The following is a 26,662-nucleotide window of genomic DNA, read 5'->3' as shown; positions in this document are numbered from 1 at the left end:
GAGACGTCATTATGGGGCGGGACGTGGCGGGATCTGGCCACTCCCAGCGCCAGAATCTGTGGGGAGGCTTGGTCACGCCCAGTGGCCAGTCTTAAGCCAGAGTCTGAACAGCGTGCGACTATTTGGGGGCGTGGTCAGGTTCAGGGGCTTAACGCGGAAGTGTCCAATCCCAGTGCTCGGATTCTTAGCGCGATGTGGTCTGTGCCCAGTTTGTGGCTAGTCCAACCCCTGGGCGGGATGAAGAATGCTCTAGGCTTGGGGCGTGGCCAGAGCCCAAACATAACCTGAAGGGCACTTGACCAATCCGGAGCTGTACGATTGCCTAAGGCGCAGGAACGCGGCCAATGAGAGAAGCGCAGCCGGTTCCAGGGGCGTGGTCAGGCTTGTGGGCCTGACCAACCCGGCGCGTTAGCTTCTAAGTGGCGGGGGGGGCGGGGGGGGAAGGGGTCCGGTCTCGAGGGAATGACCAATCCTGTTGCCAGAGCCCGAACTGGGGCGCCACCAGAGGACAAGGCCAACCTGGGGGCGTGGTTTGTTAAGACCTTGGCCAATCTTGGAGTTAGGCCGGGCTCAGGGGTGGAGTTTCGAGTTGCCGGAACCAGCGAGGGTGTTCGGGTTTGAGGAGGGCGAGACCCAGCCCTGTGGGCGGAGCCTAACTGTGATCGCGGCCAATCACGCCGAAGCCCTGAACGGACCGCTGGGGGCGTGGCCCTCCGGGGGCGTGGCCTGGGCCGGTTCCGGGCCGCCCGTGGGCGTGGCCGGGCCTGGACCGCGGCCGGGGCCATGTCAGCGCCGCCACCCCTGCAGATCCGCGAGGCGAACGCACACCTGGCTGCGGTGCACCGGCGCGCGGCGGAGCTGGAGGCGCGGCTGGACGCGGCCGAGCGCACGGTGCGCACCCAGGCCGAGCGCCTGGCCCGCCACGACCAGCAGCTGCGCGCCGCCCTAGACGAGCTGGGCCGCGCCAAGGACCGGTGAGGCTCGGGGCCGGCCACATGGACTTCTCGGAGGAGGTGGGCGGAGGCAGAGCCGAGACTGGAAAGGAGGACCGGCAGGGGAAATCGTGTGCATTCACGTGGAGCCGGACTACTGGTGGGATTGGAAAAACAAACACCAAAATACTTGACTTAGTTTTCACTATGTAATGTCGAGAGATGTCATGCAAGTGTGGGTATCTAACTTAAACAGGGTCCATTTTACCACTAGGCAAAATCGGCTGGTCCTGAGTGGTTCAGGGACCACCAGCCACCTGATGTAGGTACTGGAGCCATGGCAGGTTCTTGAGGAGGGGAGGATGGGATGATATCAGCAGTTTTGAAGAGTCCCTCTAGCTGAGGGTTGAAAGGGATGAGACAAGTGCCCAGGGAGGAAGGTGGTGCTGAGGACCGGGTGGGAAAAAATTCAGAGCTGGTTGGATTCATTACTTCATCTTTACTGAGCATCTACTATGGGCCAGGCACTGTGCTGGGTATTAGGGCACATCAGTAAGACCTATGCAGCCCTGCCCTCAAGCAGACACATTGTTAGGCAGTTCCAATATGGGGTGATTGGGTGTGTGTGATGGAGGGCCAAACGGCTCTGAGGGGGCCCAGAGGGAAGGCTTCCTGGAGGGGGAGCCATCTAAGCTGAACAACAAATAGGAAAAGATGTAGGGGACAAGGGAACTGCAAGAAGAGCTACGGGGATGGATGAGGGAGTGTGTTAGTCTGCTGAGGTTGCCGTTAAAGAATACCACAGACTGGGTGGCTTAAACAACAGCAAATCATTTCTCACAGTACTGACAGATCCAGTTCCTTGTGAGGGTCCTCTTCCTGGCTTGCAGGTGGTCATCTTCTCACTGTGTCCTCACGTGGCACAGAGAGAGAGCAAGCTCTCTGGTGTGTGTGTTCTTATAAGGAAGCCCTCATGACCTCATCTAAACTTACCTCTCAAGGCCCCATCTCCAAGTACTATCACATTGTGGCGTAGGGATTCAATCTATGAATTCGGGGAGGGAGGGACACAGACATTCAGTCCATAATAGGGGGGCTTTACCTGACAGGGATGGAGGTCGGGAGCAGGGGAAGAGAACCTCTGGCTCCCCCGTGCCGTAACTGCCCCGTCTTGCCTTCCTGCCAGTGAAATTGCCGCTCTCCAGGAGCAGCTGCTGACCTCCGAGGCTACTGTCCAGAGTCTGCAGGCTGCCGTGTGCCAGAGGGACAAGCTCATCGGGCAGCTACAGCCCCGGGCTGAACTGCTGCAGGACATCTGCCGCCGCCGGCCACCCCTGGCTGGGCTGATGGCCACCCTGGCTGAGGCTGAGCGCCTGGGGCCCCTGCCGGCCAGTGACCCCGGTCACCCACTCCCTGGTGGGCCCAGTTCACCCCTTGCCAGCAGTACTGGGGAGGAAGAGGACAGGGACCACCTCCAGCCTGCTGTGTTTGGGACCACTGTGTGAGTCCCAGAGAGTAGATTCCAGAATGGAGAAAGAGGACCCCTACGGGGACTTTTTCCACTGCTGTGGGTGTCCTTGGGGGTCACCAGTACCCCAGAGAAGACCCCGTGGCAGAGCCATAATCCTGTCCAAACGTCAGAACCTGCTAAAGAGTCATAGGTTTCAGATGGGCGGCCTGCAGGCCGAATGCAGATGTTGAACCCGGAGAGAAGTTTTTCTTTTTTTAAAAACAAAACTTTGAATCAATCAATCACCCTTGTTGGAGAACTGGCAGTGCTGACACAAAAATCTGGATTTCTAGCTTCAGACTGGGCCGTGCCTGCCTGGATCTGAGTCCAGGGCACCCTCTTTAGTGAGTGTGAGTTTCAGGCCCTACATGTCTCTTAGGGCCAGATGTCTGGCCCCTGAAGCATCTGAGTTTGAGACCTCTCTTTTCCTGGTGGAGGCGGATGATTTGAGTTTCTCTCCCTCTTTTCCCCTTGCCCTGATTTTTGTTCCTCCCGAAGCATTCCCCATCCTAAAGCTTTTTCTTATTCTTCATCTCAGTCCAGAATTGTGAGCCTCAACCCTCAGGCCATTTTGCATTGGTTATATGAAGACAAAGTTTTAATCCTAGATTTTTTCCCCCCCATTCTATCCTTCCCTCAACCCAGGGAAGAGCATGCGTGTGGGATGTGCTGAGATGTCTGCAGCCAGGCTTTGATGCCCAGGCAAACTCGGGCATCCCATAAGCTTTTCTTGAGAGCGTCCTGCCTCATGGTCTTTACACTGGCTGTTCCCTCTGCCTAGAATGCTCTTCCCCCAGCTGTCACATGACTAGCTCCTTGTCACTCAGGTCTTTGCTCAAACGTCACTTCCTCCCAGAGGCCTTCCCCGACCACCTTATTGGAAGTCATTCTTCTCCACTCCACCCCCATTGCCTCATTTTATTTTATGTAACTTCTTACCATCAGAGTGGAAGCTCCATGAGGGCAGGGTTTTTGTTCTCTGTTTGTCACCAGTGGCTGGCACACTGTGGGACCCCGGTAGGAACAGGATGGGTCTATGGGCCCTGAAGGGAGCCAGGGACCCCAGCACATCCCATGAGGCGCCCCGGCCAGTGTAGCTTTTGTAGCAGCAGCTGGCTCCTTTTTATATTCCTTAGAGAATCTATTTTTTTCACTCCTTATTTCTATGCTGCCCTTCTTGGCCCAAGATATTCGGGGTGCTTTTTTTTTAAAAATCAAAACAGGGAACGCTGTGCCCTTCTCTGCCCAGCCCAAGTGCCTGGCCTGGTACCATGGTAGCTTTTTGCCGCCTCCTGACTCAGGGAATTGTTATACCAGGAACCATGGAGGGGCACAGCCCCTTTCAGCCCGGAAAGCTCAGCGTCCACCCTCAGCCCTCAGGATGGGGCCGCCTGGCGTCTCACAGTGACCCCTCAGTGTGGCAACAGTGGCCCGGTTTTCTCCTTTGGACGAATAGGGGTTGGGGGGTGCTGTTTGTACGAGGCGAAGGCAGGCTGGGGCCTGTCGGAGCTCAAGAATAAACCAAATGATTTCATGGCATTGGTCCTTCCTCCTTTCTTCCTGGTGTGGGAGCTGGAGAGGGGGCTGCTGTGCTGCTCCTGGTCCAGGGTGGGGCCCCGCTGGGTGGGGAGACACAAGTTACAGGCCCGGGAGCTTGTGCCAGGCACTCTACATACACGGTTGTGTCTCATCTCCTCAGCCAACTATGCACACAGGCATCACCCCATTTTACAGCTGTGCAAAGCAAGGCTCAGAGAGGTAAAGTGAAAAGGGCCTCTGGGTCAGGAGAGCCCCGGCCACTTCCCATTTTTTATTGTTGAAATTCTGATTCTCTTAAAAATGTGGAGATGCCCAAACAGAGCTACAATAGTTGTGGTTACATTCTACATGTTTCTTTAAAAAAAAAAATTCGACATTTGTAACCCTCATAAAAATACACAATGGAGTATTTCTTTGCCTACGCAAAGAATTTTGGACTGCAGCAAGCCACAAGAATTTCTGCAGCAGTGCCACTGCAGTTTCTCATAAAACTGATGGTGTTGCAATCAGCTGTGGCTTGAATCGCAGCGCCGGGTGGCTTGTGATCCACGGCTTGGCTTCTGACTGTGGCAGCAACTTTCGACAATACCACTGTGCTGTGTGCAACTGCAAGCTTTGAAAAGCTTCTGATGATCTCTGGGTCTCTGCGGGTGGTGGCGTCCCCAAACAGGGGCCCACGTTTTAAGTCCTGGGAAATCCATTATCATTTTCAATCCTGACTGTTGGTGTAACGCTCTCGGTTGGCAAGATGTCCAAAGTCTCGACAGAAGGCATTCTGTGATGGCGGCCTTGGTTCCTCTTGGATTACGGATGTCAGGGGTCAGGGTCGCTTCTCCGGCCGATACTGAAGCCCCTGGCTCAGCAGCTTGTCATGAGCCAGCCCACCAAGTGATGTTTGAGAACTGGAAACCAACCACCAGGAGACCCATATTGACTGGCCCTAAGTAACTACCAGGAATTGCTTTGTCCAAGTCAACGTTGATGTCTGTAGGACCCAGCTGTGAGCACCACCTGCTGGACGTGGGCCTGGGTCACCTCGAGCCCTTTAAACTTGGATCCCTCAGCAGCTGTGGCTGCGGCCCTGTGAAAAGGGGCTGGTGGCTGGTGAAGCCCAGAGAGGGGAGGGGACCTGCCCCGGGTCACACAGGAATTGGGCCTTGCCTCCCTCCATCCAGGACACTGGTCCCCGTAGGGCTGTGGCCCACCCTTCCTCCTTGTGGTTAGGAAGTGACCACCCTCCCCCCCTCCCCCCTCCCTCCCCTTGACCTGGGCCTGGCTTTATCCCAGGACCTGGGCACTGCAGGGCTGGGAGTAAGCGAGCAGGACAGCAGGTGGACAGCAGCGGCAGCAACAGCACTGCCCTGTCCCTCTCGGCCCGCCATATGCCCCCACAGGGCCGTGCCGAGGGCCATGAGGCTCTGGTGCATAGAGAGTTACAGCTGGGGCCCCTCCCAGTCTCCAGGGTACTGTCCCTTAGCAACAGCCCGGCCGGGCAGGACACACTGCCAACGCTGGGCAGAGCAGGCAGGAGGCAGGCGGAGCGGCTACTCGGACTCCAGGACAGACGAAGGCCAGGTGAGTGAGCGGGGACACCCGGCCCGTAGGCTGGTTGCCGAGCGGGAGCCCCTCCAGATCTCTCTCCCATCCAGCAGCTCAGGGAGCCCTGACCCATCATGGATGCTGTGGACGCCACCATGGAGAAGCTCCGGGCCCAGTGCCTGTCCCGAGGGGCCTCGGGCATCCAGGGTCTGGCCAGGTGAGCGGTCCCCTCACACCTCCCTAACCCCCCGGCCCCCGGATCACTTTCCAACCACGCCCCCTGCCCCCCAGGTTTTTCCGCCGCATGGACCGGGATGGGAGCCGGTCCCTGGACGCAGGGGAGCTCCAGCGGGGCCTGGCCAAGCTGGGGCTGGTGCTGGACACGGCCGAGGCACAGGGCGTGTGCAGGCGCTGGGACCGTGACGGCGGCGGGACGCTGGACCTGGAGGAGTTCCTGCGGGCGCTGCGGGTGAGGCCGGGCGCGCGACCGCGGGCGAGTCCCTCCACCCTGTCGTCCGGGGGTGCCAAGTCCTTGCGGGCTTATCCACATCGGTGTGGGGACTCGGGGGACCTCCCGAGCTCTGCCCCCCCAGTCACCACCACCCCCCCCAGCCCCCCATGTCCCAGGTCCGGGAGGCAGTCATCACAGCCGCGTTCGCCAAGCTGGACCGCAGCGGGGACGGTGTGGTCACTGTGGATGACCTCCGGGGAGTGTACAGCGGCCGCGCTCACCCCAGGGTGCGGAGCGGGGAGTGGACGGAGGAGGAGGTGCTCCGCCGCTTCCTGGACAACTTTGACTCCTCCGAGAAGGACGGGCAGGTGGGTGCGCGGGTACCCCACCCCCTCTGCCCACGCCTGCGGTCCCCCCTGACAGCCCGTCTGCCCCCAGGTCACGCTGGCCGAGTTCCAGGACTACTACAGTGGCGTGAGTGCCTCTGTGGACACGGATGAGGAGTTTGTGGCCATGATGACCAGCGCCTGGCGGCTGTGAGCGGTGCGCACCCACTCGGCTGGCACCATGCAGCATAGGGCCCCACCCGGCACCCCTGGGCCAGGGCCCCTCTCACCTGGGCTTTGAGCTGAGCAGCCCCGGGGTGGGGGATGGAGGGGAGTGTGGGAAGATTGAGGCCGCAGAACCGGCTGGACCAGGTCTCCAGGGACACGGCTTGGCCACCAGGTGTTAGTGGGACAAAGGTTCCAACGATGGGTCACTGGTTCAGGAGCCCAGGGAGTAAGACCCTCCGTGCCCACGCCATGCCGACCCCAGGTCTCCTCCTGGCTCTGCTCAAGTGAACCCTGCCAGCACCCTCATCCCTCCCTCGTGACTCCCCCAGGAAGCCAGGCAGCGCCCGGGTGGGGAAGCAAACTGCTCTTCTGTGAAGCAAGGCTCTGCACGGAGCGGCCGGTCTCGGAAGGCAGCCAAGCTCGGTCACCTGCCCAGGTGTGGAGTGTCGGGCGGGGCAGGCCAGGCTGCTGAGGAACCGTTCCTGGCCAGGTTGCCTGGCTTCCTGAGGCCCCTGGGGCACACAGGAGGCCAGAGTTTTAGTTAAAAGTTTTAATGTAGTTCCCAAATACATTTCATATGACAATCTTACATAAATGTTCCAAAACACATGGGCGTTATCTGGTTTTACTTGTCACTAGTTGGCTAAGGCTTAAAGCAGAGAAGTGTGACCGGATCTGCTGGGAGGGCCTTTGGTGTCGTCCCGTGGCTCAGGCGCGGACGCGGATGCGGGCTGCACAGGCCACCCTGAGGTGTGGGCGGCACAGCTCAGACGGGCCTCCCCCTCCCCCTGTTAGGGCCCTGTGCAGAGAGGCCTCCTCTGCGGGCCTCGCCAGGCGGGCGGCACCCAGCTGGCTCTTGGCCATGCTCCGGGGTGGGGCGGGCAGAGGGCGCCGCTCCTGTGTGTGCTGCAAGCATGGGTTCTGCCCGTTGTCTGGAACCGGTCCGCTTGCTGCCCGCTCCTTGAAGGCCCTGCCAGGGTCCCCCTCTGCCTCTCACAGAGGCCCCCAGCCCTCGACGGTCTTGGGGGCAGAGATGTCCAGGGCTGGGCAAGGAAGGAACGGCCAACAGCAGGAAGCAGGTTTGCACCTGGGTGCCTGATGACGGGTGACCCATGTTATGGGGACAGACAGGAGGATTGGGGGGGCCCTCCCCTCCCACGTCCAGTGACCCTTTTCTAGATAGGCTCTCCAGGCCCAGGGCCCAACCCCTCCGCACCCCACGACTTGGCCTGGAGGAACCCCAGGTGGGGAACACGTGGGCCCAGCCCCCGAGCAGCTCTCCTGAGCACCCCCAGCACGGGGCCAGGGCCACAGGGGGAACAAGGACGCAGCCCGCGACGGAGCTGTGCCTGCTCAACACACAGAAGAGAAGCGCCTCGATCTAGGAAACCAAACACAAAGCCCTGGGGGGGAAAGAAAAGGTCTAAAAATAAACCCCCCAAATCAGAACGTGGGAGCCGGGAGGTAAAGACAGTAGTAACAGAAAGTCCAGCAGGCCCAGCGTGACATTGTGTGGACAGACCCGGTGCCCGGGCGGGTGGAGGCGGGGAGAGCCGGCGACACGAGGAGGGTGGGGTGAAGAAACGAGGGGTCCCAGTCCCAGTGAGAAGCCGTGACAAGTCTTAATGTGCCATTTCAATTCAAGGTGGGGAGGGAAGAAATGTTCTTTTTCGTTTTGCTCATCAATATGATGAGGTTCGTGTCCCAAACCACATTCAGGCAGTTCCCGAGTCTGCTTCTGAACGGGACGTGCGGATCCAGACTGTGGCCACCCAGCAGGGAGTGTGGTTCCCGAGCCCCGCGCCTCGACGCTGCCGGAGAGAGGGGCGGGCGGGCGGGCAGACAGACGGACAAAGCAGCAGGCTCGTGGGCAGCCGGCTCCCGGCGCTATGTGCTCCCGGCCGTCTGCCCGTCCCCTTCGTCGCCAGCGCCTGTGGGAAGCGGTGGCCTGGCTGTCAGGTGTCTGCCCTGGACACAGCCCCACCCCTCGGGTCAGCCCCGGGACCCCCGGCTCACCGCCTCCGGTGGCCCCCGACGGAGCCAGGACGTCATCGTCATCACTGTCGTCCTCGTTGGACGGGGCCGCCCCGGGCTCGGGGGCCGGCGTCTTGGCCTCCTGCTCCTGCTCCACACGGCTGCGCAGGGCCAGGATGCGGTGGTGCAGCGCCGCATACAGCTGGCCCGTGTCCTTGGAACTGGCCTGGGGGAGGCAGAGGGAAGGGCCAGGTTACAAGGCCTCATGGGGAGACCCCTCCTCAGTTGACGTGGCCGCAGCCCCTGCCGTAACGGGATGCCCCAGCTCCCGGGCTGGACTGGGGAGGAGCCTGACCTCTCTCCTCGACAAACCCGGGGACAGCAGACCGAAGCTCCCCCAAGCCCAGGGCCTGTCCTCCCGAGGGGTCCACAGAGCCTGCGGCCGGGCCAGCCTTTGGCGAGCCATCCCGACCCTGGAGGCCTCCTACTGTCCCCGGCCAGGCCCTCAGTGTAGGGCTCCAGGCGCTGGGCATGGGGCTGCCCTGCCCTTGTCCGGGGGCTGTCTGGACAGCTTTGCTCCCCGAGAGGCCGGGGGCAGCCCAGCCCGTCCCTGGGGCTGCTCACCGAGATCAGGAAGACCTTCACGCCCTGGTCCTCAGTGTCCATGGCTGTGATGCGGATGCTCTTCTCACTGGCCTTGTCCATCTGCATCTGGGCCCACAGCTTGGTGTTGAGGATCAGCCGCAGGCTGCCCTGGGTCCGCATCACTGCAAGCAACGAGGCCATCAGCCCTGCCCCCCACCCCTCGACGAAGCCGCTACGAGAACAGACACAATCTGCAGGAAAGCCAGCACCCCCAGGGTGAAATCCCACAATCCCCCCAAGGTCCACGAAAGCCTCCTGCCTGTCTGCTGAGCAGCAGCCCCGGCAACCCCCCACCCCTGGCGGCACATCCAGTGGGTGGAGCTGGTGCCAGGACGGCGGCTCCCCTGGGGAAGGGGCTGGTCAGGCGGCAGCAGGAGGCGGAGGTGGGGCTGCACACTGGGGACACGCCACACGAAGTCAACACCCCCTGACTGTCGCCACCCACAGGCCAAGGCGCAGCTCCTGCCCCATGAAAAGGAGCTAACTGCTTAGAGGAAGGGTCGGGGCTGACCGCTGCTCAGAGCTTCCATCAGGAGGGAGACAAAGGTAGACTGAGGGCAGCACACAGTGGAGAAGAACAGGGGACAGGCCTTCCCTCTCTGGAAGTGTGTGTGAGACCACGCGTTCCACCCACAGCGGGCCCAAGGCCAATATCGTCCTGCTCAATTTGTCCGAGCCTACCCACCCTGCCCGAGCCCCAAACCCGTGGACACAGGTGAGCCCTGGCCTTCCTGCCAGCCCGGCCCTCCCCACTGGAAAACCCGGAGCGGATTACAAGCGGTCACCCCAATCTGGGTGACCCTCACCCCCGCCAGCCCTCTGGGCCCGGCCTCACAGCCCAACCTGCCCCCCGAGGTGGACTTGGAGGGAAGGAAGGTCAATGCCAAGGATCAAAGGCTGCGTGGGGTGAAAGGAGATGATGGCCGGGAAGGATCTCAACAAGGGAGGGGACAGCGCAGTTACAACGAGGCTGGTCACAGGCTGATGACCCAGGGGCAGAGCCACAAGCCGTGGGGGCTCAAAATCCTGCGCCCTCTCTGTCCACATACACTTGCACGTTTCCATTAGGGAAAATGAAAAAGAACAGTGCCCGAACAGAAGCCCAAGTGCATAAAAACAGTGCTGAAAGGACGCAGCATGAGCTACGCCTGGGCCAGGAATGGACGTTTCTGTAAAGGCCGCAGGACAATTTTAACTGGGGAGGATTAAAAAAACAAAACAAAACAAACCAACCAAAAAACGAACACACACGTTTCACATATATACAAACATGACCGCACACACATCCTTTCTGTAACAAGCGTACTTCCGGGAATAAGATTCACGTGTAGACGGCCCCAGTAGCATTATTTACAAGTCAAAAAAAATTAGGAACGACCTAAATGTCCATCAACAGGGAAATGGCTAAATACATTCACGGTCAATGGAATGTTAATTAATGTAGAAGTTTTTCAAAAACAGTCATATTTTAAGGAAAATTTAACAACACAGGAACACGCCCACAAAATGGCAAGTGAAAAGAGCAAGAGACAAAGTCACCCCACTTCCTTAACAAAGATCCACAGAACAGGAATGGACCGCCAAAACATTCTTGGCAGACAGAGATTTCCCTCTTTTTATAAAGAGATTTTCGTTGATGTTTGATTTCTTTGTTTACTCACCACGAAACAGCTGGCACTTTATAAGAAAATAAGTTTTCTTTATAAGTTTGAAAATGGCTAAATTCTTTTATCCACTTTCACGATCAGGAAGAGGAACATCACAGAAGGGCTGGCGGCTGGAGCCTCTGGGCCAGGCCGGGTCCCGCAGGCTGAGGGCCGGCTACGGGTGCAGATAGGGAGCCCCGCCCCGCCGCGCCCCAGGCCCCTCCACAGAAACCCGGCCGAAGCTCACCTAGTCGGGACTGCAACGTCCCATCGTCAGTCGATGCCATGTCGTTGAGTCTGAGCAGCCCCCGGCCTCTCTCCACCCATGACTGTGAGGTCTTGTCAAAGACAAACAGCTTACACTGGATCTGGAACACAAGGCGGCCCTCTGGGTGAGCAGGGACCCTGGCCGGGCAGACAGACCCCAGGAGCCTGCAGGGAACCCGCGATGAACCACCAGGGTCAACGAGCTACGGTCTGGGGGACACGTCTGGCTCTTGGCCACTTTTCTGTCCTGCCCTCGAGCTAGAATGGATTTTACATCTTTAGAGGAGTATTAAAAAAAAAAAAATCATTAAGGAAATGCAAATCAAAACCACAATGAGATACCACTTCACACCCACTAGGATGGTAATAACCAAAAGGACAGATGACAACAGTTATTGGAGGATGTGGAGAAATCAGAACCCTCACACCTTGCCGATGGGGATGGAAAATGGGGCAGCCGCAGTGGAAAACTGTTCTCCAACATGTTAAACATGGAGTTATCATATGGCCCAGAAATTCCACTCCTAGGTATCTACCCACGAGAAGTGAAGCACGTGTTCCCATAGAAACTATTATGTGAATGTTCATAGAGCATCATTCTTAATACCTCAGAAGTGGAAACAAACCAAGCGCCCACCAACAAGTGACTGGATAAACAAATGTGGTCTGTCAATACAGTGGACTGTTATTCAGCCACGAAGAGGAGTGAAGCGCTGACACACGGTCCAGCAGGGATGAACCTTGAAAACGTGGCGCTCAGTGAGAGAAGCCAGACACAAAAGGCCACATGTTGTACGATCCCATTCACATGAAATGTCCACAACAGGCAAATCCACAGAAACAGAAAGTGGGGTTGCCTGGGGCTGCAGGAAGGGGGATGGGCAGTGACTGCTCACGGGCACAAGGCTTCTTTTTGGGGGGGCAAAAATGTTCTAAATGAGTGAATATAGTAAAAACCACTGAACTGTATGCTTTAAAAGGGTGAATTTCATAGTATGTGCACTGTACCTCAATAAAGCTGGTATACATTAAAAAAAAAAAATGCAACAGAGACCACACGTGGCCCTTTACAGAAAACGTCTGCAGATCTTTGTAAGTCAATATCTCTCAAGATGGCCTTGAGAGATATTGAAAAACTGTTGAGTGGGGGAAAAAAGTACCACTAAAAACCCCTCATTAAAAACTCCCCAAAGCCACACATACGTGGTTTATAGACACACACACAGGCACGTGTGAAAGGACGAAGCGCAGATGGAGGCCCACCACACTGGACGTGCTGCCCCAGGAGGGGGGGAGATGGGGACGGGGCACGGGTGCCACGAAGTCTGGGCTGAGAGAAGAACACAGCACCACCGGGACAAAATCATCACAGCTGTTGACTCTGGGTGGCAAGAGGTGTTTGTTACACGTCTTTGTAGTTCCCCGAACTATTGAGACCGTCTCAAAACAGACCATTTTGCTCTAAAACAAAGCAGTGCAAGAAGTCCGCTAGCCGCACCGACGGTCCCCAAGGCCCGGCGCGCCTCACCTGCAGCACGTTGCTCTCGGCCTCCTCCCCGGTGATCACCTCCACCTTCTCCAGCAAGCACTTCCGCGCCGTCGCCTTGGTGTAGGCGGCTGCCGACTCGGCCAGGGACTCTGCAATGTTATTAGCTAAACGACATTGACTATTGATTTGGTCAGGGGGAGGGTGTACCTCACAGGACAGCCAAAGGGTGGCTCTGGCCTCAAGGGGGCAGTGCCTCAGGCCCACAGCGCACCCTGGAACACGCCACGTAACCGTGCCTCAGAGTCTGCAGGGTGGCCACCGGGAGCGGCCAGTGCAGCGGCGGCTTCCCACTCTCCCACTCAGGGGAGGAGAGCAGACAGCGAGAGACCTCTGAGGGCGCTGAAGAGCATCTGCCGCCTCAGGGCGAGGAGGAGGGTGACAACCACCTCAACCCCATCCTGGTCACCAGGAAGGGCCCCGGGCCTCGGCCCCCTCCTGCTCACTGGACCCCAGCACGCACAGCTGTGGGCTGTGGCCAAGGGTGGTTCACAGCAGCCCCGTCCCTCCCTGCCTCCCGGACCCCCTCGGGCAGGGGGCAGGACCGAGGCCTACCTTTCTCGGGGGTGGCCTCCTGGGACGAGGACTCGGACCCGGACTCGGCCACTGTATTTTCTCTGTTGGCATCTGGGCTGACCTCGTTTAACTTGGGCGGGCTCTGCGGGGAGCGAAGGCACACAGGAGGAGGGGGCGTGTGGGGGTGGTCCCGGGGGGCCGACCGCTGCGGGACAGGGAACCCCTCTGCCGGGAGGCAGCTCTTGGCGCCCCTGCCCAGCAGAGGACCCCCCCTCTGCCGACTCCGGCTTCCCTCCCGCACTCTGGGGACCCGCCCAGCCCCAGCCCCTCCCCACTCAGCGCCTGCCGAGCACCATCAGATACAGGCAGTTCTCAGTCCTCACAGGCCCACCAGGGACGTGCACGCGAGCCGCCTCTGGAGCCTCTGTGGCATCACCTGGAGGCGTGTGCCACCAGCTGACCTCGGGCCACCTGGTCCCCCTGGCCCGTGAAGTAGTTCTTTGCCTACTTCATCGTAATCGAAAAAGGACAGTACTGACGCTCGAGAAAAGAAGCAGGTGGCTCCTTAGTGTAACAAACACTGAGACCAAGACGGCAGGAATCAGGTGGGCCCCAAACAGCGCCTGAGCCGCCCTCACAATGGACCCAGCGGGGCTGTGTGTATATGATTGGGAAAGAAAAGGAAGAAAAAGAAGGAAGCAGGTAACAACCCTAGAAGCCCATCCCGGGCTGGCTGGGCTCTCTGGGACCGGGATGTGGCCCGCGGTCAGCCACGTGCCTCGGCCATGGTGTGTCAGGAATGCAGGGGACACTGGAGACCCTGCAGGGGGCCCTGCAGGGCCGCCCCCTCACCCCCTGCTCTGTGCTGCAGCCTCGCGCTGGGGATGGGGCTGCCCTCCCTTGGCTTCAGAGGTGGCACAGGGTGGTCCCGGCCCACACGGCTAAGGAGTCTGGCCTGACGGCTGTCACCACACCTGCCCTTAGCCGGGAGGAAGCGCGGCCCGTGACTCAAGGGAAGCCCCTCTCAGGACGAGGAAGGCTCCTACAGAGCCTCCCTAGGCCACCAGCGCCGCCCCCTGTTTAAGCTGAGTCTGAGCTGGGTCTTCTTTCTCTTACTTGGAAAAGAAAGCTTTCTGATTTCACAGGACTCAAGGCAGCAGCCAAACCCCATGTGTCCCGGTGACCTGTGGGAGGCTCCGAAAGCCTTCCGGGCCCCGGGAAGGACAGTCCCCACGGGGGTCACTCACCAACACGCGCTCACTCATGTTCTGGCCAAATATGAATTTGCTGCTGGTGGCGTCGGCACTGTTGGCTGAGCTCTCTAAACTGAAGAGGAGACACGCTGTGAGCGCAGGGTGGCACAGGGTCAGGCGGTGTGCACGCCCACATGCGCCGCGCACACACACGGTCAGAGCGGAAAGCACAGTCGAGGCCCCGCTCCGCCTCGGGCTGGGCTGGCGTGCCAGGGACAGGTCCCCGCAGGCCTCCAGGCCAGGCCTCTCCAGGCGGCAAACACGGACCCTTGGCTCGCACCGCCTGGCACCAACTGCACACGGGCGCCGTGTGACACACCAGATGCCCGTCTTCCCCAACCCCCAGGAGGTGGGCAGCACCGCACAGAGGCCGAGCGCAGGGGCGTTCCGTCCACTCCCAGCAGACAAACCCGGCTGTCTCTCGCCAGTGGGCTGCCCCCGGGAGGCACTGCAGCTCTCTGGGCCCCTCCCCAGGCCTGCACCAAGGAGGTGATGCCTCCTACGGGGCAGCTGGCGGGTGACACGGGATGACCTTCGGGGAGCGCTCAGCAAACGGCAGCTGCCCTGGCGGTCACACTTCATCCGGTTTAAGACATCACAGGCTGCACGTGCCTCCCCATTTGGGAAACGCTTAGGTGCAAAAAATGAGTCTTAAAATATCTGATGCGCTCTGCTAACCGGGGGCCAGGCAGCCGAGCTGCGAGGTCACTGTTCCCACCGGGCCTCTCCGAGGTGGGAGCCCGCACGGCGCCTGCTCTGCTGGCCCACCTCCCAGGCAGGGACGTGCCTTCCTTCTCAAACACCCTGGCAGCCAGGCTGTTGGCAAGTGCCACCACCAGTAGCGCCAACAGCGAGCCCGGATCCAGGGCAGGGAGCACCTGGTGACAGGAGGCAGCCGAGCTGCCACTGGCCCACCGGGTTCTGTTCCGGGCATGAGGCCCGGGTGACAGAGGTCACTCCCGGGGCTGGGCTGAACAAGCCCACGGAACTGGGGTCCTGCCTCAGGTGTCCGCTGAAGCCCGCCACCCCAGTCCCTCCACATCTGTGTCCAGAGTGGAAAAGAGGGAGGGGCTGCAGGGTGACCGGGATTCTGGCTGCACGTGCCCTTGCCCTCCCGAGGAAGGACTGGGCTGACTCCCGGTCCAGGAGGGTCCAGGCCTCTCTGGGCCCTGAGGCAGGTACCGTGGGTGACCGCGGGCCCGAGGCGGAGGCTCTCCCCGGACAAGGCTGGGCACCAGGCCCGAGGCGCAGACCTGGAGCTGATGTACTGAAGGAAGTAGTTGGTGGCGGCTGGCGCTTCTGAACTGGGGTGTCCGGCGTTCTCCATGTCCACCCCTTCAGCGTTCTCATTTATTAACTGGGAAAGAGAGAGGAAACACTGCTCAGAGAACGGCACGTCCTGGACCTCTGCAGCTCGGCCTGCCCGCACAGGCCCTACGCCGACATGCGGCATGGCTCCGTCTACATGTGTGTACTCTGGGGCGTGCTAAGAGTTAAGATACAAAAACAGTCCGTAAGGCACTAGGGAGCCTTTTCTACCTTGTTTAAAAAAAGCACACTCAGGCTGGCACCTTGTTGGCATTTTTATCAATGCTTCTGCACCGAGGAATCACAGATCGCTTACAAATCTTACATTTTAAGGGGTGCATTATAAACAAAACAGAAGCATCATTTCTCAAGGCTGCTTCTATGCCAACTGCCATGCTAGCCTGGTTAAATACATTCTCTGATGGAAGTCTCCTGGGAACGCTGAGAGGTGGGTGTTAGCGACCTTGCTCTGAGTGAGGAAGCAGAGGCTCAGAGGGGTTAAGGAACCACGGCTTCGAGTCGTCCCCCATGGAGAAGCTGGGATGCAACCATGAGACGCCCGGATCCCCATGAGACATCGTCTCCACCCCAATCTCAAGGCAGCGAGGAACAGACTCGACCTGATGGTTCAGGCCAGGCCCCCGGTCCCCAGCATGGGTGGATTTCCAGGCCCTCCCTGCTTTTGCTTCCTGCTCCCGGGAGGGAGCAGCCGCCAAGGGACTCATTATTTTGCCTAAAGCTGTGCAACATCAACACCTATTTTTGTGTCTCTTGGGGTATCTGTGCTTCTACTGGACAGTGGGCACCAAAGGAGGAAGCTGCCGGTGTGGCTTGACATCTCCTCCGCACCCGAGAGACTCTTGTTTTCTCGTTTCAGGGCTTCTCACCTTCCGCGTTACTGACCCCGGGCGCGGATGGTTCTCTGAGTGGGGACGGGGGCTTCCTGGGCACTGTGGGGTGTTGGTCAGCATCTCTGGCCTCCACCTACTTAGTATCAGTGGCACCTACCCCCCAGCTGTGGCAATGACAAATGTCCCCAGACACAGCCACTGACACTGCCCCTCAAGCCTCTAGGAGCTTCTTGCCAGATGAGCTGCTGGAAATGGCACAGAGGGACCTTCAGTCCCTGGGGCTGGGACAGGTCTTCCGAGAGGGACAGCGCGTGGGGTCCAGAACCCAGATCCCCTGCCACTGCCACATGCTCCCCACCCCCGACTCAAAGTCCCCAGACTAGACCAACACACCTGGGGGGCAGCCAGGAGGTGACAGATCCTGTTGCCTCCTGTGGGAGAGAAAACAGTATCTTTCCACCTGCCCTCCTTGAAAACACAAGGCGATGGCTCTCAATTGGGGGTGGCGTGGCCCCGCGGGGAACACTCAGGACCGCTGGGGATGCTTTCGGCGGTCATCACTGGGGGCGGGAGAGGGGGTGCTGCTGGCATCTAGAGGGCGGGGGCCGGGGGTGCTGCTCAACACGCTACAGTGCCCAGGACGGCCTTGCACGACTAAGAAGGTCCGGCTGAACGATGCTGGTGCTGAGAGAAACCCTTCAGTAAGCATATAAAAATCTCTCTGGCGACCTGGAAAGCATCGGATCCTAATGTCTGCTTGTTCCTTGGCTATAAACACGTCAGCTGTCAGGGCTAAGTTGCCTCCCTGAGCCTGGCTCCTGGGAGAACGAGGGAGCCTGCCGCCAGGAGCCACCGCTCAGCCCCACGCTGGCAGGGGTGGGGCAGGGCGGGGGGCAGCCGGCCGGGGTGCTGCCAGGAGTCAGCAGCACAGCACGGAAGGGACGCAACAAGCAGCTGCTGGGCGCTGAGGCCCGGGACCACCCCAGACACAGCCCCCACTCCCCATCCCCGGGAAAATGAAGCTGGGGGAGGCGTGGAAAGATCACTTCACGAGGGCAACGGCTCACGCGGCCCTCTGACCACATACCTTAACCCTGTCCCGCAGGTTCTGCCCGAACACGAACGCCTGCTGCGCGGCCCGTTCCCTCTTCTCGCACCTCTCCTCGGGAGCACTGCTAGACTCATCCTTCTGGGAGTCCTTCTCCTGGTTAAAACAAGCCAGCAGAACAACTGAGAAGAGGCAACACATCAGCCCGGAGAAGCGAGGTGAGCCATCCCACACCACTGCACCTGCCTGGCGTGAACCCTGCGGCGCGGGCCCCGGGTGGGGGGGGACCAGGGAGAGCCCCTAGGGCTGGGCGGGACCAGACCTCTCCAGGGAGGGGAGGGGCGAGGTCTTGGCAGTGCCCTCGTCACCGGGAACACTGGTGGAGACGGCGGGGTGGGGGGGTCACGTCCAGGTCTCCCTCCAGCTCACAGCCCCAGCCACCAGTTTCTGAGAAGCAGTACGCTGTGGGAATGATTCCTTTTTCCAATTCCACTAACTGTGGTTTCAGGGTGGGGGGCTCAGGGACATCTGAAGATTGAATTGGACATGTTCATTTTCACCATTTGAGCCTGCACATCCGGTGGCGGTATGGCAGGGGGTGGGGGAGGCAGAGGGTGGAGAACCTCAGGCAGTGACCTGTCTGCTGAAACGGACAGAGTGGAGATAAACACACGGGTGCAATCTGTCTCCGCATGTGGAGCCCTGGGTGTGTTGCTGCAACTCGGATTTCAAGTCCGTCTCTGCCAACCGCAAATGCAGGCTCTTCATTAAATGCCCCTTATTTTCAGCTGCTATGCAACGCGACTGGAAAACATATGCATCTGGCCTATATAATCCCAGAACCCTGGAGGACTTTTTTAAAAAAACAAACGATTTCTGGGCTTCCCTGGTGGCGCAGTGGTTGAGAATCCGCCTGCCAATGCAGGGGACACGGGTTCGAGCCCTGGTCCGGGAAGATCCCACATGCCGCAGAGCAGCTAAGCCCGTGAGCCACAACTACTGAGCCTGTGTTCTAGAGCCCGCGAGCCACAACTACTGAGCCCACGTGCCACAGCTACTGAAGCCCGCGCACCTAGAGCCCGTGCTCCGTAACGAGAAGCCACCGCAATGAGAGGCCCGCGCACTGCAACGAAGAGTAGCCCCCGCTTGCTGCAACTAAAAAGAAAGCCTGCGCACAGCAACAAAGACCCGCTGCAGCCAAAAATACATACATAAATAAATAAAACAAACGATTTCTGAGCCGACTCCCAAGCACACTTCTGCCACTAGAAGCAGCGCATGTGTATGAACCCCGGAGGAGCTGCTCGGCTGTGGAAAAGGGAGGGGAGACATCTCTCCACATACAGCGGTACAAGGCCCCAACAGACTACGTGCGTGGAAATGACACAGGCCTTGGGCTATCCGGCCCTCAGCGCCAGAGCCCTGCTCATGGCCCCTTTCTCTCAGAACCAACTGTGGAGTTCCTGGTGGTCTGGTGACCTGGCTAGTCAGTTGTGGTTACACATGGAGACCTCTGAGCAAATCAGGATGCCTTAGCACGGGCCAGCTTGGATACGGCCCAGAGCGGCCAACAGCCCACGCGCCCGGTGAGGCCCTGAGAAGCTTCGCGTGCGGTGCACTCCCTCCCCCATCGCCGACGGACCTCAAGTGCTGGCGCCTCGTCAGAGGGACTCCTCCGGGCGGGGTTCTCAGGCGAAGCTGATGTCGCTGCCCCCGGGCCATCTGCTGGGACACTGACCCCGTTGGTGCCGCTGCTTGGGACTGTGGGGAGAAGAGGACAGCAGACGTCTCAGAGGTCAGCCCGGAACACCTTCAGCACCGCTGCCTTCTACCATTTGGGCTGACAGTGTAATGTCTCCTTCTTAAAGGAAAGGATCTGGAATCAATACTGAAAGTCACAAATTCTTAGGTTAGAAAAACCCAAAGCCAAAACTAAAACCTCACAAAAGAAAGAATTCTTTATTGCTTATTCCACAAAGAACCATGTGAATTTTCAGTTTATTTAGAAATACTACTACTTAGGCAAAAAAAAAAAAAAAAAAAAAAAAAAGAAAATATATTTGGGGAATAATTATGAGTTTTATAAAACTAGTTTTACTAATAGAGTCTTTTTTCTATGCACTTTCTCCTTTAAACAGTTGAGATTATGTGACATGTACAACTTTAAATCTGCCTTTGTTTAGTATTAGACCAAAACAATTTTCCATGTAATTAAAACCCTTCAGAAATATTAACTATTTTTGCTCCCGATGAAGAGCTCTTGAATTGTAGGGAAAGATTAAGAGGAAGAGAAGAAAAGCTTATCAGTATTAAGAAAATTAAGGATGAACTGAAACCTCCCCCCCGCCCCGTGTGGATATAATGGAAATATGGTTCAGGTCTCTTAGACATACAGGGCTGAGTTTTGCCTGCAAAAACACACAGGGACACATCTGGGCCGTCAGGGCTGGGGGGCCAGCTCTCAGGAGGCCAGTGGAACTGCCTGTCTTCCAGGCTCGCTGGGGATCTGAGGGCTTGCTTCCCCGGCACTCTACTTCCCCGTGCGTTCAGCAGACGGGGCCGAAGCCCCCCGTGCCGTGGCGCGGCTGTGCCCTGACGTGGGAGCCGGGAGGCCGGGGCCGCGTCACTCACCGGTCTGTGGGAGCGCCTTGGGCTGCGGGGCTTGTAGCACTGCTGGGCGAAGCACGCTCCGCTGCTGCTCCTTGGGCTTCTGGCTCGGCAGACCTGGGGACAGAGCTCGGCTTGCCCGGGCCCTCCGACCGCCGGGGCAGAAATGCAACCCACCCCCACACCGGCTCTCAGGCACTTGACAGAAAAATTCACCCCAGCAACCTATCTGATGTCCCTCCTGGGCTAGACTTTACAGGGAAGCATACTGAAAAAATTAAAAACCCAAGATGTTTTCTTTACAGTTAGACATACAAATTCTGGCTACTGTTATTTTTATATGTGATTAAATGAAACCCCCAAGAAACTGATCTGCAAATTAATCCAGTGAGTACAGGAATGCTACAGGGAGGACCAAGAGACAGCTGTTCTCAAGCGTGGGGCTCGAGGGTCAAGGGCAGACGGTGAGGGGAAAGCAGCGAAGCCACAGTTCACCTCGCAAAGTTTAGGACTCTGCTAGGGGTCACGTAAAGGTCCCCCTTGCACCTGCTTCTCAAAATGCCACGTTGAGAAAATCCCTCTGCCAAACATACAGGGCAAGGACCACGAGAACGCTCCCGGCCCTGCAAGGGCTTCCCGTTGGATGTGACGCGTCTCGATGGCGCGAGCGCCGGGCCCCGCTCACTAGCGGCTGCTCTGCTCCTCGGGGTTAACGCCGTGGGAAGAACGCTCAGCAGAGACAGTCTCACAACTGAGCTACTGCCGGGCACGGAGCCTGAACGCCACCCACCAAGCCGGGCCCGCTCCCTCGCCGCCACCTCCTCGGGACAGCGGGCTCACAGGCAGGAGAACCTCCCTGGTCCGACGGGCTCTTTCCAGCGGTGTTCCAGTGCTCACGCGTCAGGAAAGTGAGCCCGGACCGCACTGGCACGCAGAGGCCGCAAGGCAGCCACTCTGTGCTCCTCCTTCAAGGCGGACACCCACCTGCACTGGGTGCCTGGCCGTGGATCAGCGTCGGCGGCTTCAACCGGAATCCACTGCTCTTTTCCTCTACAAGCATAAGAGAAAAGATAAAAAGCGGGCCTGCCTGGGGTGGGGCAGCAAAGCTAGGACGGGCCAGGGGCAGAAGAGGACGGTGGTCTGGGCTTCAGTGGCCATGGGCCTGGGGAACTAGGGAAGATGTTTCCAAGTTAAAACAGAAGAGCAGAGGCCCATCCAATCCCGTCTGTAAGGGAGGAGGCTGAGGGCTGCAGGCAGTGCCGGCCCTAGGGCCAACTGCTGGCAACAGAAAACTGGAGGGCGAGTGTGGGGCTGGTCAAGCTACAGGCCAGCTACCCAGCTACCTGCCGGGGCTGAGAGCACGGAGGCTGGTCTGTGCTCGCGGGCCCCAAGGAATATCAGGGAGCCACAGAGTTCTGGTCCCTGGGACCCAGCTCCCTTTCCAGGAGGACATGTCTGTAATCAGGAGAAGCTTCTCTACTACCAGCAGACCTCTGAGAAATGAGATGCATTCTCTGTGGTGAAAGATCAAAGGTGGCAGGTGGCAGGCTCTCTCCAGATGTGCCGGGAGTGCTTGTGGCTAATGAGGGCGCTGGGAGGCCCAGGAGGAGGAGGCGTGGCCTCCCTCAGGACCAAGTCTGGGATGGACAACTATGCAGAGCTGACAAACACAGGGGCTCAAAGCCTGGTTTCAGCTCAGCCGCCAGTACACACAGATCCCTTAGTCCCTGCACCTTGGTGACTCTGCCTGTCTCAGGGGGCGGGGGAGACAGTCTAATGCATGCCCTGATGGGAAGGGTCAGGATAAAAAGCCTTATGACTCCAGCAGGACACGTCTGTCCCCAGAAAAGCCCAGGGACAGCAGCATTTTGGGCCCCCGAGGCAGCCTCACTTTTGTGCTAAGATCCAGCCCACGGAGAAAAAAAACCCTTTGCGGGTCATAGGGAACAAGATCAATAAAGAGAAATCACTTGCGTGTTTTTACACACCAGCAGCGAGCAATCCGAAAGTGAAGAAAACAATTCCATTTACAATAGCACCACAGAGGATATAATACTTGGGAATAAACTGAACCAACGAGAACTACAAAACATTGTTGGAAGAAAGTAAAGACTTAAATAAATGGAAAGATACCCCAAAAGGCCACACAGTGTATGACTCCATTTACATGAAATGTCCAGAGCTGGAAAATCCACGGAGACAGAAAGTGGATTTGTGGTTGCCAGGGGCTGGGAAAGACAAAGTGGGGAGTGATTGCTCAAGGGCATAGGGTCTCTTTTTGGAGTGACAAAAATGTTCTAAAATTAATTATGGTGATGAGTGCACAACTCTGTAGATACACTAGAAACCCTTCAACTGTACACAAGAACACCACCACAAACACACCTGGTCAGCCCACACTTTCAGGTATGAAACAAAATCAAATCAGAATTCCCAAACAGGGGGCTTCCCTGGTGGCACAGTGGTCGAGAATCCGCCTGCCAATGCAGGGGACACGGGTTCGAGCCCTGGTCCATGAAGATCCCACATGCCGCAGAGCAGCTAAGCCCGTGCGCCACAACTACTGAGCCTGCGCTCTAGAGCCCGCGAGCCAGAACTACTGAGCCCGCGTGCCACAACTACTGAAGCCCGTGCACCTAGAGTCCGTGCCCCGCAACAAGAGACGCCACCGCAATGAGAAGCCCGTGCACCACAACGAAGAGTAGCCCCCGCTCACTGCAACTAGAGGAAGCCCGCGCACAGCAACGAAGACCCAACTCAGCCAAAAAAAAAAAAAAAAGAAAAAAAGAAAAGAAAAGAATTCCTAAACAGGAAGGCCCTCTTCCTGCGGGCTATGTGTTGGTGAGCCAAACTGCTCTCCTTGGGCAAAAACAGGTTTACAATAAGTAACTCTCACTGCTAGCTGGCATGAAGGAGCTGATCCCGACGGGCTCCGGGGAGCCTGCGCTGGTGGAGCTGGTGTCTCTCCCGTAGAGGGGTCGTTAACACCACACTCAGGAGAGCCAGACAGCACAGGATGCGGGGGAGGACATGTTGCCAGATGTTCCTTTTGGGAAGGGAAATACTGAATTACATTTTCAAAGCTCAGGATTATTCAGAAGATGATTGGCAATTTAGAAACATTAAAAAAAACTGCGATGAAATTCGTAATTCAGGTGATTTAAAAAAGCCCTTAGAGCTGGCTTTGCAGTGTTCACACTGGGGCTAGAGACTGCTCTCACCGCCCTGCTCTGATCGTTGGACCCCTGGGGCTGACCAGGCTGACCAGCAGTGGCGATAGGCCTGGAAAGTCACTGCCACTGACCCCGAGCACTGGGTCCAGTGCCTGGCCCACCCCAAGGATGCACAGGACATCCACGCTGAATGCTGCGGTGAATGGACACACAGACGGGCGTGTGTGCCACACTCGCAATGGCAACCGGGGACTCGGGACAGCAGGGCCCAGAGCAGCAGGGAAGGTGCTTACAGGGCGGTGCACCCTGGAGGTCCTGCCACAAGCCCTGTCTGCACTGAAACAAACGTGGTCTCTTCTCATGGCCTCCAGCAGCTCACTTTTCCTGCAACGCAGTCAGGGTGCAGTGAAGAGGCACTGCCTGACGGCCAGAGCCCATCACAGGGGTACAAGGTCACGCCAAGGTCACAGGGGTGCACAGGTCGCTGTACCCGTGTCTTCTCAAGGGCACATGCATGGCCCCCCGTGAGCTTGCTGTGGGGCAGCCTCCGTCCTCTGAATCACGCCTGAAGCAAGCAGGCTTCTTTGTGCCCCACCTCAGAGAGACCCAGGTGATGAGGGAACTCCGGATTTAACCAGGAAGACAGATCAGAATTTCACCTGGTGTGTACCACAGGCTAAAAAGAATCTGAGAGAAGGCAGCTTGGCGGGGGCTTGAGCGATGAGTAAGTGCGTTGAGGACAAAGGGAGCCAGGTTTCTTACTGTCAAAAAAGAGGCAGAAATACGAAGAGGGGGAGGGGGGCTACAATGAACCCTGTTGGTGCTGGAAGCACCCACCCGAACCGGGGGTGACCTATACAAGCAGACAGAGCAGCAGAGACACAGAAACACGTGCAGATGTGAGTGTGTGTATGTGAACAGGTCTACGTATGTCTGTGCTCTCCTGGCTGTGTGTGTTCTCAGCTCTGGGCACGGAGAGGGCCTGGGAGCAGCGACAGCCCAACGGCGACCAGCACGCAGAGCACCCAGATCTTGGTCTCTAGAGACCACTCTCCACTAAGCAGAACCAGGATCCCCTTGAGGAGAGGGAGGGAAGAAGATGAGCCTGGAACCCCTTATGACAGAAAGGAAAGGACATGCTCGAAAGAATGATGCGGACATGGCCAAAGGGCACAGGCTTGACGGCAGCTCCCGCCGGCCAACTCTGGGATGATTAAAATAAACTGATGGTGAAGATAAAATCTGAATGTTAAGGTAAACACTAATAACAACAGATTATAACCAACTGACTAAAACAGGAATGCAAACATCCATGTGGATCTAGTAAACACGTGAGCAAGCGAGTGGCGGAGAAGAGCTCTGCTGTCCAGCAGAGTGCCGACCGACAAGAGGCAGAAAATCCCCGCCCGGCCATCACCAGAGTAGCAGCTGCTCCCAGCAAGAAAACATCTCTGGAGGCTAACACTGCAGCAAAAATAAGAGGAGGAATGAGATTTTCCAGAGTCTCAAAGTATCTCTCCAGAAAATATTAATCAAAGGGCGAAAAATGACTTTTCAGCGGAGAACCTGGGCGGGCTCCGCCCTAATCAAGTAACAGGACAGTAAACACCATGAGTCACCTGCTACGGTGCACAGGAAGCACACAGCTTCACCTCTGTGGTGTTCCAGCCCCCAAGGGTAAGTTGGTCCAGTCACCGGGAAACAGCGGGAAAGCCAGATTGAAGGCCTTCTCCAATGTAACCGGCCTGCACTCTGCAAGGTCATAAAAGCCGAGGCAAGCCCGAGGGACTGTTGCAGATACGTGATGTGTGAGCCAGGATCTGATGCCTTTGCCATGAAGGACATTACTGGGACGCCCGGGGAAAATCGAATGGGGTCTCTAGGTAGAGGGATAGAGAAGTGCTTTACCATTCTTAAGTGTTACATTTTTTCCCGCAAAAATTAAAGCTAAAAAAAATAAAAGGCAGGCAGGCAGGCAAGGAGCTAAGAATAAGAAGTTCACTCTGCAGAGCGGCTGAGCCAGTCTATCACCGCTGCCCGCGGCAGCGGGTCCAGGGGCCGGGCTGTGGTAGGCCTCGGAGGCAGGTCCGAGTTGCCCGCCTTGCTCAGGGCTGCCCTGCCCTGCTCTCCATGCTGCAGGATAAAGGTTTCGGGGAAGAAGCGGGAGTGAGGCCGTCGCTCAGAGACCTTGGAGGCGAGCATGAGATTCCTAAACAGAGCTCGAGGGCTGGGTTCGGTTGCTGATCACCCATCACGGCTGACACAGCCCCCGCAGTTCAGAACGTGACTCGCTGGGCCAGTGCCCAGGTCTTCCCAGGACCCCTAAAAACCAAGCTCCTCTTCAGGCCCCGTGAGGGGGTCAGCTCAAAACAGTTTGCCTTTAGAGTCAAAATGAATTCAACTGTTTGAAACAGTGTCATCAAATCAACCCTCAAAGTTCTAACAACTTGCCTCTTCCCTCGACAGTGCCCTTGTGCCAGAGTATGACTGATCTTGCAGTGCTTTTGAAGTCGGCAATGAATTTATATAAGGCAGGTTGGGTTACAGAATTCGGATGGTTACACTCGCTCATTAAATCTTTTATGAGGAATTTCAGCCACATGGGAGAAACTTTCAGGAAATCTTGGAGTTGGTTCTCTAGTGAGAGACCAAAAAAGGAAAGCTCCACATTCTTCAGAAAGGATCAGGCTATTTTCCTTAAAGTTTTAAGGCTCTGATTAAATATATTTATCTAAACATATCTAAGTAATGTTAATTCATGTGAGAATTTAATACACAGAGAAGGGGTCTGGAAAATTACATAAACTTCAGAGTGGTTACCATTGGGATGGCAGAGTGCGTGGGAAATGGAGAGGTGGATTCTTTTACTCTATGTATTTCTGAGTTTTTAATGATACAAATGTATTATTTGTGTAAGCTTTTGAAAAATGAGTATACTTCATTACAGTTTTTTTGGTTTTTGCTTGTCTTTTTTTTTTTTTTTTAAAAAAGGACTTGAAACTCCTTGTAACCAGGCACTGCTTGTAGAAACAGAAATTAAGGGCTGATGGAGCCTGCCTCACACCAGATTCCAAATCTGTGCAGTGAAGAGTTGGGGAATATTTAGGAACTGAAAAAGAGGGCTGACTTCAAACCCCCCATTCCCGTTTAGGACCTTGCTTTTCACCCCAGGACACCCCCAGTGACCGGCCGAGAAAGGCGACGGGACGCGAGGGCTCACCTGGTTCTGAGTCAGAATTGCCTGCAGATGGCTCGCAGAAGGTGGACGGCATAAAAACATTGTTTTTTGATACTGTCAACAAG

The 26,662-nt window shown here is 57.4% G+C and overlaps 3 protein-coding genes across 14 annotated transcripts in view; 2 read left to right on the top strand and 1 right to left on the bottom strand.

Annotated features, from left to right (window-relative positions):
• Nucleotides 1–753: 753 nt before the first annotated feature.
• Nucleotides 754–3,973, top strand: VMAC (vimentin type intermediate filament associated coiled-coil protein). The gene is made up of 2 exons (XM_061188853.1): nucleotides 754–974; nucleotides 2,119–3,973. Exons 1-2 carry the CDS (start codon nucleotides 784–786, stop codon nucleotides 2,435–2,437), a joined length of 510 nt encoding a protein of 169 aa, XP_061044836.1. The 5' UTR covers nucleotides 754–783; the 3' UTR covers nucleotides 2,438–3,973.
• A 1,314-nt stretch (nucleotides 3,974–5,287) lies between these two features.
• Nucleotides 5,288–7,132, top strand: CAPS (calcyphosine). Of its 4 annotated transcripts, none has more exons than XM_061190658.1 (6): nucleotides 5,289–5,556; nucleotides 5,639–5,737; nucleotides 5,812–5,989; nucleotides 6,133–6,339; nucleotides 6,410–6,514; nucleotides 6,855–7,132. In XM_061190658.1, exons 2-5 carry the CDS (start codon nucleotides 5,655–5,657, stop codon nucleotides 6,509–6,511), a joined length of 570 nt encoding a protein of 189 aa, XP_061046641.1. In that variant the 5' UTR covers nucleotides 5,289–5,556; nucleotides 5,639–5,654; the 3' UTR covers nucleotides 6,512–6,514; nucleotides 6,855–7,132. The 4 variants fall into 4 exon arrangements, with proteins under 4 accessions (XP_061046639.1, XP_061046641.1, XP_061046640.1 ...); XM_061190657.1 differs by having other exon boundaries at nucleotides 5,634–5,737; XM_061190655.1 differs by having other exon boundaries at nucleotides 5,614–5,737.
• Nucleotides 7,061–26,662, bottom strand: part of RANBP3 (RAN binding protein 3) — a 54,437-nt gene continuing 34,835 nt past the window's right edge. For 4 of the 9 annotated variants that reach the window (XM_061190646.1, XM_061190650.1, XM_061190654.1 and 1 more), the window contains 13 exons: nucleotides 26,580–26,651; nucleotides 21,171–21,236; nucleotides 20,211–20,303; nucleotides 19,222–19,340; nucleotides 17,619–17,735; nucleotides 15,626–15,729; nucleotides 14,367–14,445; nucleotides 13,159–13,261; nucleotides 12,586–12,710; nucleotides 11,038–11,158; nucleotides 9,124–9,266; nucleotides 8,542–8,725; nucleotides 7,061–8,456 (listed from right to left, as the gene is read on the bottom strand). In XM_061190646.1, coding sequence (XP_061046629.1) covers nucleotides 8,413–8,456; nucleotides 8,542–8,725; nucleotides 9,124–9,266; nucleotides 11,038–11,158; nucleotides 12,586–12,710; nucleotides 13,159–13,261; nucleotides 14,367–14,445; nucleotides 15,626–15,729; nucleotides 17,619–17,735; nucleotides 19,222–19,340; nucleotides 20,211–20,303; nucleotides 21,171–21,236; nucleotides 26,580–26,651 — 1,370 coding nt within the window. In that variant the 3' untranslated portion in view covers nucleotides 7,061–8,412. The remainder of the gene's footprint in view (nucleotides 8,457–8,541; nucleotides 8,726–9,123; nucleotides 9,267–11,037; nucleotides 11,159–12,585; nucleotides 12,711–13,158; nucleotides 13,262–14,366; nucleotides 14,446–15,625; nucleotides 15,730–17,618; nucleotides 17,736–19,221; nucleotides 19,341–20,210; nucleotides 20,304–21,170; nucleotides 21,237–26,579; nucleotides 26,652–26,662) is intronic. The other 5 variants (XM_061190647.1, XM_061190651.1, XM_061190649.1 and 2 more) reach the window with 3 other exon arrangements.

The sequence above is a fragment of the Eubalaena glacialis genome, chromosome 4, assembly GCF_028564815.1.
Source record: "Eubalaena glacialis isolate mEubGla1 chromosome 4, mEubGla1.1.hap2.+ XY, whole genome shotgun sequence".
NCBI classification, from domain to species: Eukaryota; Metazoa; Chordata; class Mammalia; order Artiodactyla; family Balaenidae; genus Eubalaena; species Eubalaena glacialis.
Note: the sequence above shows the minus strand (reverse complement) of the source record. Positions and strands in the feature narration are given on the sequence as shown.

What these genes read in the sequence shown, in the direction of transcription:
- CAPS (XM_061190656.1), top strand. Translation starts at nt 5,655, where the DNA reads ATGGATGCTGTGGACGCCACCATGGAGAAGCTCCGGGCCCAGTGCCTG. An exon ending in AGTTCCTGCGGGCGCTGCGG is followed by an intron (nt 5,990 to 6,132) that starts GTGAGGCCGGGC and finishes CACCCCCCCCAG; the next exon opens with CCCCCCATGTCCCAGGTCCG. An exon ending in CCTCCGAGAAGGACGGGCAG is followed by an intron (nt 6,340 to 6,409) that starts GTGGGTGCGCGG and finishes GTCTGCCCCCAG; the next exon opens with GTCACGCTGGCCGAGTTCCA.
- VMAC (XM_061188853.1), top strand. Translation starts at nt 784, where the DNA reads ATGTCAGCGCCGCCACCCCTGCAGATCCGCGAGGCGAACGCACACCTG. An exon ending in CTGGGCCGCGCCAAGGACCG is followed by an intron (nt 975 to 2,118) that starts GTGAGGCTCGGG and finishes CCTTCCTGCCAG; the next exon opens with TGAAATTGCCGCTCTCCAGG.